Genomic DNA, 15,296 nt, shown 5'->3' with positions numbered 1-15,296 from the left:
CATGATTTAAAATTAAAATGGAAATAAATTGTAAAAGCAGGCCTGCCATCTTTCACTAATAATCTCTCTCTCTCTCCCTCTCTCCCTCCCCACACACAGAATAAGCATTTAACTCTGCCTTTTTTTCATGTTACTTTTGATGTTTTCTCTTGCAAGTCATTGCTTTCGCCTCGGGCACTGAAGGGGTTAACTTCTCCTTAGAAATGATACAACGCAGCAGAACCGTTATTTAATCAAAAGGAAATCAGCCATTTTTATTATTCCCTGCTTAATGTCAATATTACCAGCAAATACCTCGGACGGGCCAGACAAAGAGATAGAATCAAGTGCAGAGCATAGGACATATTTGACTAAATAATAATAACGCTGTGGCATTTGATGTTGATGATGGAACGAATCCCACCGTCAGGGTTTTTGTGACTCCTTGGGCACCGGGTAGGGTTGCCAGATGGCTTCTCCAAAAATACAGGACACAATGGTGATTTCACGGACACGAAAACTCAACCCCCCCCCCTCATTTCTCTCTGCTCCATGCTGTTTGCTCCTCTCCTTGGTCCCACCCCCAGGGCTCCTTACACCTCCTCCTGACTGGCTTTATTATCCAGTAGCAGGCAATCAGGATGGAGGAAGCTGCCCCGCCTCCTAGTAACAGCCCTGCTTTCGTCTTGCTCTGGGAAATCCTGCGGCCCCCCCAAGCCGGTCAGGTCACTATGTCCAGAGAGGTAATATCGGTATAAACATACATGTCCAGTATTACCTCTAATCTTTTACTGGACAGTGTGTCCAAATACAGGACAGTCTGGTTCAATACTGGACACCTGGATGCCCTAGCTCTGGGCATAACAAAAATTAGATTGCAAGCTCTATGGGACAGGTTTCTAAACATTTCCATGTGCACACATCAACATTTCTTTAAAGTCTGCAGCAGCTCATCCTGGGGAAACGTGATCTCCTTTTACCTTCTTGAGGGGTCTGCGCCCCCTCCTCTTGCAGTGGGGACCCCTGTACAGGCCCTGTCAGCATGGTATCAAACAGATACCTACCTAATGAATGGCTGATTAGGTTACAGGGCAACCAGACCCTTTGCTATAGAAACTCCCTGCACTTTGCCACCTGCGTGTAACTGATACAAATGCTCTGCAGCTCCTGTACTATTCTGTCTGCTCGCACAGGCTGTATCTGTGGGGTTTGCTCCAGGGCAGGTAAGCAATGGAGGTTTCACCTGCAAGAGGTAATATATCTGTGGGTATTAGGATCAGACAAAACTGACTCAGCTGGGTGGCAGCTCATAGCACTGGCATGAAGAGCTTACACCAGGGGTGGGCCAGTCCAGTCCTCAAGGGCCACCAACAGGTCAGGTTTTCAGGATATCCCTACTTCAGCACAGGAGGCTCAATCAGTAGTGGCTCAGTCTTTGACTGAGCCACCGATCGAGCCTCCTGTGCTGAAGTAGGGATATCCTGAAAACCTGACCTGTTGGAGGCTCTTGAGGACTGGAGTTGCTTACAATCTAAGTGGCATATTGGGAAACATACAAAGACAGTAGCAATAAAGGCATTTTTTTTAATGCCACAAGCTAAGAGGGTAAGTACAAGCAGCCAGATAGGGTAGGACCCACGCCATGGGGGTATCGCTGGTCCAGGTACCTTTAGCCTATTAACCCCTTCACCGCCAGCCACGCATGGCGCCTTAACAGATAATGTATCATTGATAATCCATAACATAGCACCAACACATTGCTGATCCGCAATGCGGACAATTTCATTTCACTGGAAGATAAGGTTGACTTCGCCAGAGTCACAAGGGGCTGGCATAGGAGTCGACCACTTCAGAGACCAGCACCTTCCCCGTGAGAGTATTGACCGTCCTCAGCAAATTATTTTGGCCCATTAGTCTATTATAGAATAGCATGTTTTCGGTTGATATTAAAGGGCATTGACAGCTGTATACGCTGGCGATGGAGTCAGGGCTGCTGTGTCTGTGGCCACTTCCGGGATTGGACAGCTCCCTTATCCTGATTACGTTTTCCAGCGACTAATTCCTTCCTGAGCTCTTTCTTTTATTAGCTGGAGGCAATTACTAGACGTGTCTCCACCCCCTCCGCCTGCTGCTACCTGGCACTGCGTGTCGATTTGCATTCCCCAAACCGTTTGTTACCTTTGCCCTTTCTTTCCATTCATCTCTAACTCTCTCCTTTCCTGCCTGGGAGACTCTTCACTCAACTGTCCCCAACTTGTGGTATGTCTGGTGTCCAGATTACAGGCTGCTCTGGCCGCTGGGTGAATTTTTATTACATAGCGTTTCTTGCTTTATTTGAGTGGCCCCTCTCATGGACCACAAAGATGGGTCCCCCCCCCCCCATGGGGGTCTCTTTATGTTCCAGCCTTCACCTTTCTGTAAATCTCCCCATCTTTAATAGTATAATTGGCTGCAGAAAAGGACCATTTGCTTCACCTTTTGCCTCTCGCTCTATAGCATTTCGACTTTGGTTTACCTACTGCATTTCCCTTTCTAGGCCCTTCTGAAACATTCTTGTAATTCCTTTACGATACAGCTACTCCCTCTGCTGAAAGGCTGCTCCACACACCCACTACCATTTTAAGGGAGATGTAATAATCTCCACTTTTTCTGCATAAGGCTGCATTTCTTTCCTTCTATGGAACATGCTCCCTCGTGTGCCTTATTAAACCCCAAGTTGTACTTGAAAGTCTTCACAGTATACCCCCTGTCCCTTATTTCTTTCAGGGAGAGCATGTTGCAGCTCTCTAGAATTTGCTGCTAAATTCTGATACTAATCTATACTGTATTTCAGTGCTATTAAGGCTATTGGGATGTGGAACCTGTGTGTGTGTGTGTGTCTCTGTGTGTGTGTCGCTGTGTGTGTATATGGTAACATTTCTGTGCCCGAGTCTTTTGTGTGTCTTGAAATGTAGATTTTTAGGCTTTTTACCTGCACTTGTTATTGGCATCATGAGCATTGTGTTAACTAGTTCTCCTTGTCACATTGAACATGAATCTACTTAGATTGTAAACTCTTCAGGGCAGAGTTTCCCAGTGTTACTTTTCTTTTAAAGCACTTGTCCTATTATGTGTTACAGTATATTATTATGTCCCGTGTATCACTGCTGTGAAGCTCTGTGTACATGGATGGCGCTGTATAAATAAAGATATACATACATACATCTAGAGGAAATAATTCGGCAGTAAGTGAAGGGTAGCTCCGTGGTAAGAATACTGCCCTGGAAGCGGGGTGAACCCAGTTAAAATCCCAGTGCTGGCTCTCCTTGGGTAACTCACTTTATTTCCCTCAGCACCAACATTTGATTGCAAGCTCTTCAGGGCAGGAGCTCACTGTGCCTGCAAAATTCTATGTGCAGTATACACTTTGCTGTATAAGAAAACAATGATATTATTATTAAGTGCTTGGTGGTGGTGGAATACGTATTCATGTTGTTCACCCTGTCTCTCTGTCCAGTTGCATCCATGCCGGCCACAAACCAGGACTGGCCAGAGGCGTTTGGCTTTGGGGTGGGAGGCTCAGGCCCCTGTTACATCCTGTGGGTGGAAACTGGAAGCAGCGCACACCTGGCAGGTCTGCAACCCGGGGACCAGATCCTAGAGGTGGAGGGGAGACCGGTGTCACCACTGAGCCGCCAGTCCTTGATACGACTGGGCCGCGAGTGTCATAACGTGCCCCCCAGCATCGGGGTCATCTCACGCGTCCAGCAAGTGGAACTCACAGCTGGGCCAGGGGAAGAAACCGGCCTCGCACTCACTGGGGGGCGACCTCTGCAAGTGTGCGGGGTTACACCCGGCTCCCCGGCGTCCTGTGCTGGGGTCCGAGCAGGGGACTTCCTTCTAGAGGTGAACGGGATTCCTTTGACTGATGTATCGGAGGCGTCCCAGCTGACTGCCTCTTGTGCTGGCTGTACGCTCAGGCTGGGCCTCCTGTGTGTGGGACGGAGGCAGAGACACAGCAGTGTGTATAGTGCTGGTGGAAAAGGAGCTGAGAAAACATGCCAAGTGCAGAGACTCAAAGCTCACGAGTTCAACCGCAAGGTGCGTCATACTTCTTCCATCCTTATACTTCACCCATCTACTCTATAGGTTGGAAAGCTGCTGGTAGGGTTGCCAGGTTTCCAGTATTGAACCGGACTGTCCTGTATTTGGATGCTCTGTCCAGTAAAAAATTAGAGGTAATACTGGACATGTATGTGTATACCGGTATTACCTCTCTGGACATAGTGACCTGACCGGCTTGGGGGGGCTGCAGCATTTCCCCTGAGCAGGGAGAGAGCAGGGCTGCATCTAGGGGGCTGAGCTGCTTCCTCCATCCTGAATCAGAAGGATGTGTCAGGAGCTTGGAGGTGGGCCAAGGAGAGGAGGAAACAGCATGGAGCGGTGAGAGAGGTGAGGATGTGTGTGTGTGTGTCTTGAGCGCGTCGCACCTTTCACCATTGTGTCCAGTATTTTTGGAGAAGTCGTTTGCCAACCCTACGTGCTGGAAACAATCTTAGTCCCATGCATTTAAAAAAAGCTGACCTCTTCTCCAGCACCGGAAAGACGTCTTCACAGCATATTGAATAAAGGACCAAAGACATTTCAGGGGTTATTAACTAAAGCACAATAGACCTTACCACTCAGAAATTAATGGCAGATACGTTTTCTGTCGGCTCATCTAGTCGGCCTATGAACCACTTAACGGCTCCAGCACTAGCTCAGCCACCCTAGTGAATTCATCCAGCCCTTTATTGAAGATGTACTCATTCCTGTCTCACGTAACTGCCCCCTCAAGCTCCATAGCACAACTTCACTGTTCTTGCATTCCTTTTTTCCTGCTCTACTTTCTGCCAACTGCACCCAATTTGCTGTCATTTATACTTGATCCCAAGAACAGCTGCCAGCAACATGATTACAAGTAAACTTTAAAAATGCCCAGAGCAAAATAACTGTTAGGTGTCATCTTTACTCTAGTTGTCCTAAAAAGACGAGCAGATTCCTATGTTGTAATACCTCCTAAGAGACCAACATTACAGTCTGCCATAGATAACATTATAGTGTACAAAGCATTAGAAACCTCTTGTTCAAGTGTACACTATAATGTCAGCTATGAAGAACTCGAATGGTGGTCCACTAAAAGTAATCACAACCTACAACATATTTCTCCAGTGCCACTATGACTACTAGAACATTAAAAACTAGCCTACCGAAAAAGATAATAAACACACTGCACACGTGTTTTTAATTAAAGGTGCAGAAAAGTGACAGTCCAGAATTGGAAAATGAAAAGGATGTTAGGGGAATATAAGAAAATCACATTTCTAGTTACGTGCCAGCGCGAATGTTCTAGAATCTAGCTGAAGTGTTAGCCTGGTCGCAAGATAATGATGTCATTCACCTAGGCAGATAAGTGGTTACATTTCTTCCACTCCTTCCCTTCCTCTGCATCTCGCATGCTGCTTCCAAGGAGGGGCTTTCTAACTCTAACTTGAGTTCCTTTAGGCCGTGGGAGATCCCTTTCATGGTGGGATATTTTGGCCAGTGCCGGGCAGGCTACAGAAAGTGTATATGACGTGTTTCAGAGATTGAGTTATCCATAAACCTTGATGTGTAGGGCAGGTGGGGTGGGGGAGGAGGGGGGGGGCTCAACTCCAATCCTCAACACACCCCAACAGGTCAGGTTTTCAAGATATCCCACTTCAGCACAGGTGACTAAATCAGAAATTCAGTCTGCAACGGAGCTACTTGTGCTGAAGCAGGGATATCCTGAAAACCTGACCTGTTGATGGCCCTTGAGGACTGGAGTTGAGCCCCCCTGGTATAAGGGATGCCAACCTTACCAGTCCTTTTGGTTACAACCTTCAGCACAGGTGGCTCTATCAGTGGCTCAGTCAGAATGACTGCACCACCTGTGCTGAAGCAGGGATATCCCTAATACCAGGCCTGTTGGTGACCCTTGAGGACTGCAGTTGGCTACCCCTGTCCTATTCCTTCCTTTTCTCTGTTAGTAAGTGTTATTAGATGGTAAATTTCTACGTTTCATAGCCTCCTTCAAACATGTTTGCAGTAGTTATTGTATTTAAGTCCATCCCATCTACACAGCATTTTTATACATGTACAATAACGGTGACCACCCTGAATGCCAGTTTTGTACTAATAATCAAAGACAATTGTATTTTAAAATATAAACTTTTATACATTTGTTGGATCCTTATAAAATGTAGACTTGACCCGTGGAGAACCTTCCTTTGTCTTCTGCCCTGGGTTGTACTCTTGGGTTGTACTCTTGGGTTGTACTCTTGGGTTGTACTCTTCCAAGTAAGATTTAGTTTGACATGAAGTACCACCAACAAACTGAAGCTCCTCTTCCATCTGAATTTGCTCCCCACTCAGTCTAATTCCCCCTTTAGATTTGACCTCACACTGATTTGTGCCGTTTCCCCCCTGTGGCTTCCCACTGCAGCTGGACCAGGTCCTTGGAGACCAGCCAGCATTGAAGGAGAAGGTGTTCGCTCTGCTGAAGCAGTACGCCCGGGAGAGGAAGGTAGAAGCGTTGGCATACACACTCCCCATGATCCTCACTGACGAGTCTCAGTACCTTCTGATTGACAACATCAGGTAAAGAATGCATCACACTGAACATGAGCTGGGTGACACAGAGACAGCTGGATCAATGTCTCATCGAGTCTGTCTTTTTCTGCTGCAATATGGCACATTGAAAGCAGCAATGCCACCCACATTATTATGTTTTTTAAACCTCATCTGAACTTGGGAGTTTGTCGAAGCTGATCCGTGGTTCTGTAACATCCCCCCCCCCCCCTTCCTGGTTCTTAAGATAATTGGTTTTTGTTTGTGCCAGCTTTGACACAAGTAAACTAAAAGTATGGTTGTCACAAGTAGAAAGTCGCAACGTCATCTCCCTGTGGTCACATCTCCCCGAGCTCACATGTCTCGGAGGTCACATGTCCCCGAGCTCACATGTCTCGGAGGTCACATGTCCCGGAGCTCACATGTCCCCGAGCTCACATGTCCCCGAGCTCACATGTCCCCGAGCTCACATGTCCCCGAGCTCACATGTCCCCGAGCTCACATGTCCCCGAGCTCACATGTCCCCGAGCTCACATGTCCCCGAGCTCACATGTCCCCGAGCTCACATGTCCCCGAGCTCACATGTCCCCGAGCTCACATGTCCCCGAGCTCACATGTCCCCGAGCTCACATGTCCCCGAGCTCACATGTCCCCGAGCTCACATGTCCCCGAGCTCACATCTCCCCGAGCTCACATCTCCCCGAGGTCACATCTCCCCGAGGTCACATCTCCCCGAGGTCACATGTCCCCCCGAGGTCACATCTCCCCTCGAGGTCACATGTCACCGAGGTCACATCCTCGTCCCCGAGGTCACATCTCCTCTCCGAGGTCACATCTCCCCTCCGAGGTCACATCTCCCCCCGAGGTTACATCTCCCCCCGAGGTTACATCTCCCCCCGAGGTCACATCTCCCCCCGAGGTCACATCTCCCCCCGAGGTCACATGTCCCCGAGGTCACATGTCCCCGAGGTCACATCTCCCCCTAGGTCACATGTCCCCGAGGTTACATGTCCCCGAGGTCACATGTTCCCGAGGTCACATTTCCCCAATGTCACATTTCCCCAATGTCACAGGCTGCGAAGCACTGACTTGTATAGGAGTTACCCCCAAAGTGAATTTGTCCCATGGGGCGACACAGACATCACAGCCAAATGAAATCTCCTTTAAAGTTTGTGCTACTCACTGGTGGTCCCCTGACCTGCAGAGAGCGCCGAAGAGTTTTGCCCACATTTTAAACCCAGAACTTGCTTCGGCGGCCAATAGAAAGCAGATGCATTATCGGGAGATGACGATGGGACTTTCTATTGGGGACCCCAGAGGCCATATTTGTCATTTTCTTTTTCAGTCTGTTTGTTCATTATTTTCAAAATGCAATGATCTTTTTTACTGGCAACCAGGGGGTCCACGGATCAGCTCTGAGGGATCCCACAGTGTACATAAATTACAAAAAAAGAGAAATATATATATATATATATATACACATATACAGCTCAACCCCCTTATAACGCTGTGCTTGGGGTCCAAAGAATCGCATCGCGTTATAAGAGGATCGCGTTAGAAATAATGTACAATTGTATGCATTGTACAATAAAGTATTTAAGATATCAATAATCGTGTTATAAAGTATTCAGAAATAGGAATATTGGGAGCCACGTTTACATCGCAGTATAAGCGAATTCGCGTTGTAATGATCGTGTTATAACGGGGTTGAGCTGTATATATATTGGGGGGGGGGTTGCTGCTTTAAGTGCAAATTAACTAGTGGTACAGGACAAAAGCCGTCCACGGCCCATCCTACGTTCCTTTCCTACACGGTGACTTAGTAATAGGATAGATTGTTTTTCTCTCTCCCAGTTCTATTTCCATCTTCTGTGTATCACACGGATATTTCTGTCCCTCACGGATGCTCAAGCAGCAAAGGCAAAGCCGAGACATAGCATCAGGCCCCTCCGCAGCAAAGGCAAAGCTGAGACATAGCATCAGGCCCCTCCGCAGCAAAGGCAAAGCTGAGACATAGCATCAGGCCCCTCCGCAGCAAAGGCAAAGCTGAGACATAGCATCAGGCCCCTCCGCAGCAAAGGCAAAGCCGAGACATAGCATCAGGCCCCTCCGCAGCAAAGGCAAAGCCGAGACATAGCATCAGGCCCCTCCGCAGCAAAGGCAAAGCCGAGACATAGCATCAGGCCCCTCCGCAGCAAAGAGTTAAAGAGCCGCGAGCACCGCTTGCGAATACAATGCCCCGGGTGCAGGATAGCAGCTGGTCCCTGTTAAATCCCTCTCCTTCCAGGGGATGTGCTGCCTATAAGCAGGGCCTTGCAGACCCCTCTGGCTGCCCAAGGGTTAATGCGAATGAAATTTTAAGCCCACGGAAAAGATTTACTGGCTAATCTCTGCAAATGAATTGCTGCGGGAGTATTAGCAGCCAAAGGGTGCGTCGTGCGCTGATCCGATGGGAAATGGTCGCAGGCGGAATAAATAACCTCCCTCCGCCTTTTTCGCCGCTAGCAAACACTTTAACCCCTTCATTGCCCAGGGCCATGCATGCCGCACACATCATCACGTTACAGGCCTTGAAAGAGGCAACGTTACAGTTACACCACCAGTCCAAAATCTATCGCTGCACTTCCAGGCAAGGAACGGGCGCGATGGCGCGATGGCGCGATGGCGCTACGCCCTGCTCGGCCGTGCTTTTCCTGGCCGGCTAGGTGCGCTCACTTCTGGAGGCGCGGCTCGCGACGTCACGGAGCTGGTTTGCCCTCATTGGGCGAACCGCTCACGTGACGCGCTTGCGAGCAGCAAAATCAATTTTGCTTGCTCGGCAATGGGGTTGAGCCCCGAGCAGGCACATTCGCCCGCTCACGCAGGCCACGTGCATTGTCGCAACAGGTGCAGCGAGAGCAGGCGCCCTCTCAGCGCCACCCTGGAGGAGGCCAAGGCCTCGGACATGGTCAAAAAGACCGTGCTGAGCCGCGCTGAGGGGAAACATTATCCCTATCAGCGCGGCTTTAGACAGCACTTGCGGAGGCGTGCGGAGGCGTGCGGAGGCGTGCGGAACTTCAGCCGACAAGCCATTTTAAGTTTTCCCGCTGAGGGAAGCGCAGGGCCGTTAGTATGTCAGCGCTGCCCAGCGCCGCTCCCTGCACCACGTCCCAGGCCTTAGTATGTCAGCGCTGCCCAGCGCCGCTCCCTGCACCATGTCCCAGGCCTTAGCATGTCAGCGCTGCCCAGCGCCGCTCCCTGCACCGTGTCCCAGGCCTTAGTATGTCAGCGCTGCCCAGCGCCACTCCCTGCACCATGTCCCAGGCCTTAGTATGTCAGCGCTGCCCAGCGCCGCTCCCTGCTGTCCCAGGCCTTAGTATGTCAGCGCTGCCCAGCGCCACTCCCTGCACCATGTCCCAGGCCTTAGTATGTCAGCACTGCCCAGCGCCGCTCCCTGCACCGTGTCCCAGGCCTTAGTATGTCAGCGCTGCCCAGCGCCGCTCCCTGCACCATGTCCCAGGCCTTAGTATGTCAGCGCTGCCCAGCGCCGCTCCCTGCTGTCCCAGGCCTTAGTATGTCAGCGCTGACCAGCGCCGCTCCCTGCTGTCCCAGGCCTTAGTATGTCAGCGCTGCCCAGCGTCGCTCCCTGCACCATGTCCCAGGCGTTAGTATGTCAGCGCTGCCCAGCGCTGCTCCCTGCACCATGTCCCAGGCCTTAGTATGTCAGCGCTGCCCAGCGCCGCTCCCTGCTGTCCCAGGCCTTAGTATGTCAGCTCTGCCCAGCGCCGCTCCCTGCACCGTGTCCCAGGCCTTAGTATGTCAGCGCTGCCCAGCGCTGCTCCCTGCACCATGTCCCAGGCCTTAGTATGTCAGCGCTGCCCAGCGCCGCTCCCTGCACCACGTCCCAGGCGTTAGTATGTCAGCGCTGCCCAGCACCGCTCCCTGCACCACGTCCCAGGCCTTAGTATGTCAGCGCTGCCCAGCGCCGCTCCCTGCACCATGTCCCAGGCCTTAGTATGTCAGCGCTGCCCAGCGCCGCTCCCTGCACCATGTCCCAGGCCTTAGTATGTCAGCGCTGCCCAGCGCCGCTCCCTGCACCGTGTCCCAGGCCTTAGTATGTCAGCGCTGCCCAGCGCCGATCCCTGCTGTCCCAGGCCTTAGTATGTCAGCACTGCCCAGCGCCGCTCCCTGCTGTCCCAGGCCTTAGTATGTCAGCTCTGCCCAGCGCCGCTCCCTGCTGTCCCAGGCGTTAGTATGTCAGCGCTGCCCAGCGCCGCTCCCTGCACCATGTCCCAGGCCTTAGTATGTCAGCTCTGCCCAGCGCCGCTCCCTGCTGTCCCAGGCCTTAGTATGTCAGCACTGCCCAGCGCCGCTCCCTGCTGTCCCAGGCCTTAGTATGTCAGCGCTGCCCAGCGCCGCTCCCTGCACCATGTCCCAGGCCTTAGTATGTCAGCTCTGCCCAGCGCCGCTCCCTGCTGTCCCAGGCCTTAGTATGTCAGCGCTGCCCAGCGCCACTCCCTGCTGTCCCAGGCGTTAGTATGTCAGCTCTGCCCAGCGCCGCTCCCTGCTGTCCCAGTCCTTAGTATGTCAGCACTGCCCAGCGCCGCTCCCTGCTGTCCCAGGCGTTAGTATGTCAGCACTGCCCAGCGCCGCTCCCTGCACCGCGTCCCAGGCCTTAGCATGTCAGCGCTGCCCAGCGCCGCTCCCTGCACCACGTCCCAGGCCTTAGTATGTCAGCACTGCCCAGCGCCGCTCCCTGCTGTCCCAGGCCTTAGTATGTCAGCACTGCCCAGCGCCGCTCCCTGCTGTCCCAGGCCTTAGTATGTCAGCGCTGCTCAGCGCCGCTCCCTGCACCATGTCCCAGGCCTTAGTATGTCAGCACTGCCCAGCGCCGCTCCCTGCACCATGTCCCAGGCCTTAGTATGTCAGCGCTGCCCAGCGCCGCTCCCTGCACCATGTCCCAGGCGTTAGTATGTCAGCGCTGCCCAGCGCCGCTCCCTGCACCGTGTCCCAGGCCTTAGTATGTCAGCACTGCCCAGCGCCGCTCCCTGCACCATGTCCCAGGCCTTAGTATGTCAGCGCTGCCCAGCGCCGCTCCCTGCACCATGTCCCAGGCGTTAGTATGTCAGCGCTGCCCAGCGCCGCTCCCTGCACCATGTCCCAGGCCTTAGTATGTCAGCGCTGCCCAGCGCCGCTCCCTGCACCGTGTCCCAGGCCTTAGTATGTCAGCGCTGCCCAGCGCCGATCCCTGCTGTCCCAGGCCTTAGTATGTCAGCACTGCCCAGCGCCGCTCCCTGCTGTCCCAGGCCTTAGTATGTCAGCTCTGCCCAGCGCCGCTCCCTGCTGTCCCAGGCCTTAGTATGTCAGCGCTGCCCAGCGCCGCTCCCTGCACCATGTCCCAGGCCTTAGTATGTCAGCGCTGCCCAGCGCCGCTCCCTGCACCGTGTCCCAGGCCTTAGTATGTCAGCGCTGCCCAGCGCCGATCCCTGCTGTCCCAGGCCTTAGTATGTCAGCGCTGCCCAGCGCCGCTCCCTGCTGTCCCAGGCCTTAGTATGTCAGCTCTGCCCAGCGCCGCTCCCTGCTGTCCCAGGCGTTAGTATGTCAGCGCTGCCCAGCGCCGCTCCCTGCACCATGTCCCAGGCCTTAGTATGTCAGCTCTGCCCAGCGCCGCTCCCTGCTGTCCCAGGCCTTAGTATGTCAGCACTGCCCAGCGCCGCTCCCTGCTGTCCCAGGCCTTAGTATGTCAGCGCTGCCCAGCGCCGCTCCCTGCACCATGTCCCAGGCCTTAGTATGTCAGCTCTGCCCAGCGCCGCTCCCTGCTGTCCCAGGCCTTAGTATGTCAGCGCTGCCCAGCGCCACTCCCTGCTGTCCCAGGCGTTAGTATGTCAGCTCTGCCCAGCGCCGCTCCCTGCTGTCCCAGTCCTTAGTATGTCAGCACTGCCCAGCGCCGCTCCCTGCTGTCCCAGGCGTTAGTATGTCAGCACTGCCCAGCGCCGCTCCCTGCACCGCGTCCCAGGCCTTAGCATGTCAGCGCTGCCCAGCGCCGCTCCCTGCACCACGTCCCAGGCCTTAGTATGTCAGCACTGCCCAGCGCCGCTCCCTGCTGTCCCAGGCCTTAGTATGTCAGCACTGCCCAGCGCCGCTCCCTGCTGTCCCAGGCCTTAGTATGTCAGCGCTGCTCAGCGCCGCTCCCTGCACCATGTCCCAGGCCTTAGTATGTCAGCACTGCCCAGCGCCGCTCCCTGCACCATGTCCCAGGCCTTAGTATGTCAGCGCTGCCCAGCGCCGCTCCCTGCACCATGTCCCAGGCGTTAGTATGTCAGCGCTGCCCAGCGCCGCTCCCTGCACCGTGTCCCAGGCCTTAGTATGTCAGCACTGCCCAGCGCCGCTCCCTGCACCATGTCCCAGGCCTTAGTATGTCAGCGCTGCCCAGCGCCGCTCCCTGCACCATGTCCCAGGCGTTAGTATGTCAGCGCTGCCCAGCGCCGCTCCCTGCACCATGTCCCAGGCCTTAGTATGTCAGCGCTGCCCAGCGCCGCTCCCTGCACCGTGTCCCAGGCCTTAGTATGTCAGCGCTGCCCAGCGCCGATCCCTGCTGTCCCAGGCCTTAGTATGTCAGCACTGCCCAGCGCCGCTCCCTGCTGTCCCAGGCCTTAGTATGTCAGCTCTGCCCAGCGCCGCTCCCTGCTGTCCCAGGCCTTAGTATGTCAGCGCTGCCCAGCGCCACTCCCTGCTGTCCCAGGCGTTAGTATGTCAGCTCTGCCCAGCGCCGCTCCCTGCACCACGTCCCAGGCCTTAGCATGTCAGCGCTGCCCAGCGCCGCTCCCTGCACCACGTCCCAGGCCTTAGTATGTCAGCACTGCCCAGCGCCGCTCCCTGCTGTCCCAGGCCTTAGTATGTCAGCACTGCCCAGCGCCGCTCCCTGCTGTCCCAGGCCTTAGTATGTCAGCACTGCCCAGCGCCGCTCCCTGCTGTCCCAGGCCTTAGTATGTCAGCGCTGCTCAGCGCCGCTCCCTGCACCATGTCCCAGGCCTTAGTATGTCAGCACTGCCCAGCGCCGCTCCCTGCACCATATCCCAGGCCTTAGTATGTCAGCGCTGCCCAGCGCCGCTCCCTGCACCATGTCCCAGGCGTTAGTATGTCAGCGCTGCCCAGCGCCGCTCCCTGCACCGTGTCCCAGGCCTTAGTATGTCAGCACTGCCCAGCGCCGCTCCCTGCACCGTGTCCCAGGCCTTAGTATGTCAGCACTGCCCAGCGCCGCTCCCTGCTGTCCCAGGCCTTAGTATGTCAGCGCTGCCCAGCGCCGCTCCCTGCTGTCCCAGGCCTTAGTATGTCAGCGCTGCCCAGCGCCGCTCCCTGCTGTCCCAGGCCTTAGTATGTCAGCTCTGCCCAGCGCCGCTCCCTGCTGTCCCAGGCCTTAGTATGTCAGCGCTGCCCAGCGCCGCTCCCTGCACCGTGTCCCAGGCCTTAGTATGTCAGCACTGCCCAGCGCCGCTCCCTGCTGTCCCAGGCCTTAGTATGTCAGCACTGCCCAGCGCCGCTCCCTGCTGTCCCAGGCCTTAGTATGTCAGCGCTGCCCAGCGCCGCTCCCTGCTGTCCCAGGCCTTAGTATGTCAGCGCTGCCCAGCGCCGCTCCCTGCACCATGTCCCAGGCCTTAGTATGTCAGCGCTGCCCAGCGCCGCTCCCTGCACCATGTCCCAGGCCTTAGTATGTCAGCGCTGCCCAGCGCCGCTCCCTGCACCATGTCCCAGGCCTTAGTATGTCAGCGCTGCCCAGCGCCGCTCCCTGCTGTCCCAGGCCTTAGTATGTCAGCGCTGCCCAGCGCCGCTCCCTGCTGTCCCAGGCCTTAGTATGTCAGCGCTGCCCAGCGCCGCTCCCTGCTGTCCCAGGCCTTAGTATGTCAGCGCTGCCCAGCGCCGCTCCCTGCACCATGTCCCAGGCCTTAGTATGTCAGCACTGCCCAGCGCCGCTCCCTGCACCATGTCCCAGGCCTTAGTATGTCAGCTCTGCCCAGCGCCGCTCCCTGCACCATATCCCAGGCCTTAGTATGTCAGCGCTGCCCAGCGCCGCTCCCTGCACCATGTCCCAGGCCTTAGTATGTCAGCGCTGCCCAGCACGGCTCCCTGCACCATGTCCCAGGCCTTAGTATGTCAGCGCTGCCCAGCGCCGCTCCCTGCTGTCCCAGGCCTTAGTATGTCAGCGCTGCCCAGCGCCGCTCCCTGCTGTCCCAGGCCTTAGTATGTCAGCTCTGCCCAGCGCCGCTCCCTGCTGTCCCAGGCCTTAGTATGTCAGCACTGCCCAGCGCCGCTCCCTGCTGTCCCAGGCCTTAGTATGTCAGCGCTGCCCAGCGCCGCTCCCTGCACCATGTCCCAGGCCTTAGTATGTCAGCGCTGCCCAGCGCCGCTCCCTGCTGTCCCAGGCCTTAGTATGTCAGCGCTGCCCAGCGCCGCTCCCTGCTGTCCCAGGCCTTAGTATGTCAGCACTGCCCAGCGCCGCTCCCTGCTGTCCCAGGCCTTAGTATGTCAGCACTGCCCAGCGCCGCTCCCTGCACCACGTCCCAGGCCTTAGTATGTCAGCGCTGCCCAGCGCTGCTCCCTGCTGTCTCAGGCCTTAGTATGTCAGCGCTGCCCAGCGCCGCTCCCTGCACCATGTCCCAGGCCTTAGTATGTCAGCGCTGCCCAGCGCCGCTCCCTGCTGTCCCTGGCCTTAGTATGTCAGCACTGCCCAG

General features: G+C 55.2%; 1 protein-coding gene across 3 annotated transcripts in view; it reads left to right on the top strand.

Moving 5' to 3' along the window:
• Window positions 1-2,084: 2,084 nt before the first annotated feature.
• The window catches only part of GRID2IP (Grid2 interacting protein), a 79,873-nt gene continuing 66,661 nt past the window's right edge, over window positions 2,085-15,296 (top strand). For 2 of the 3 annotated variants that reach the window (XM_075565678.1, XM_075565677.1), the window contains exons 1-3: window positions 2,085-2,238; window positions 3,476-4,059; window positions 6,464-6,618. In XM_075565678.1, the coding sequence (XP_075421793.1) occupies window positions 3,484-4,059; window positions 6,464-6,618 (731 nt within the window). In that variant the 5' untranslated portion in view covers window positions 2,085-2,238; window positions 3,476-3,483. Of the gene's footprint in view, window positions 2,239-3,475; window positions 4,060-4,173; window positions 4,411-6,463; window positions 6,619-15,296 lie in introns of those variants that run through there. The other variant, XM_075565679.1, reaches the window with a different exon arrangement.

The sequence above is a fragment of the Ascaphus truei genome, chromosome 11 (genome assembly GCF_040206685.1).
Source record: "Ascaphus truei isolate aAscTru1 chromosome 11, aAscTru1.hap1, whole genome shotgun sequence".
NCBI lineage: Eukaryota > Metazoa > Chordata > Amphibia > Anura > Ascaphidae > Ascaphus > Ascaphus truei.
Note: the sequence above shows the minus strand (reverse complement) of the source record. Positions and strands in the feature narration are given on the sequence as shown.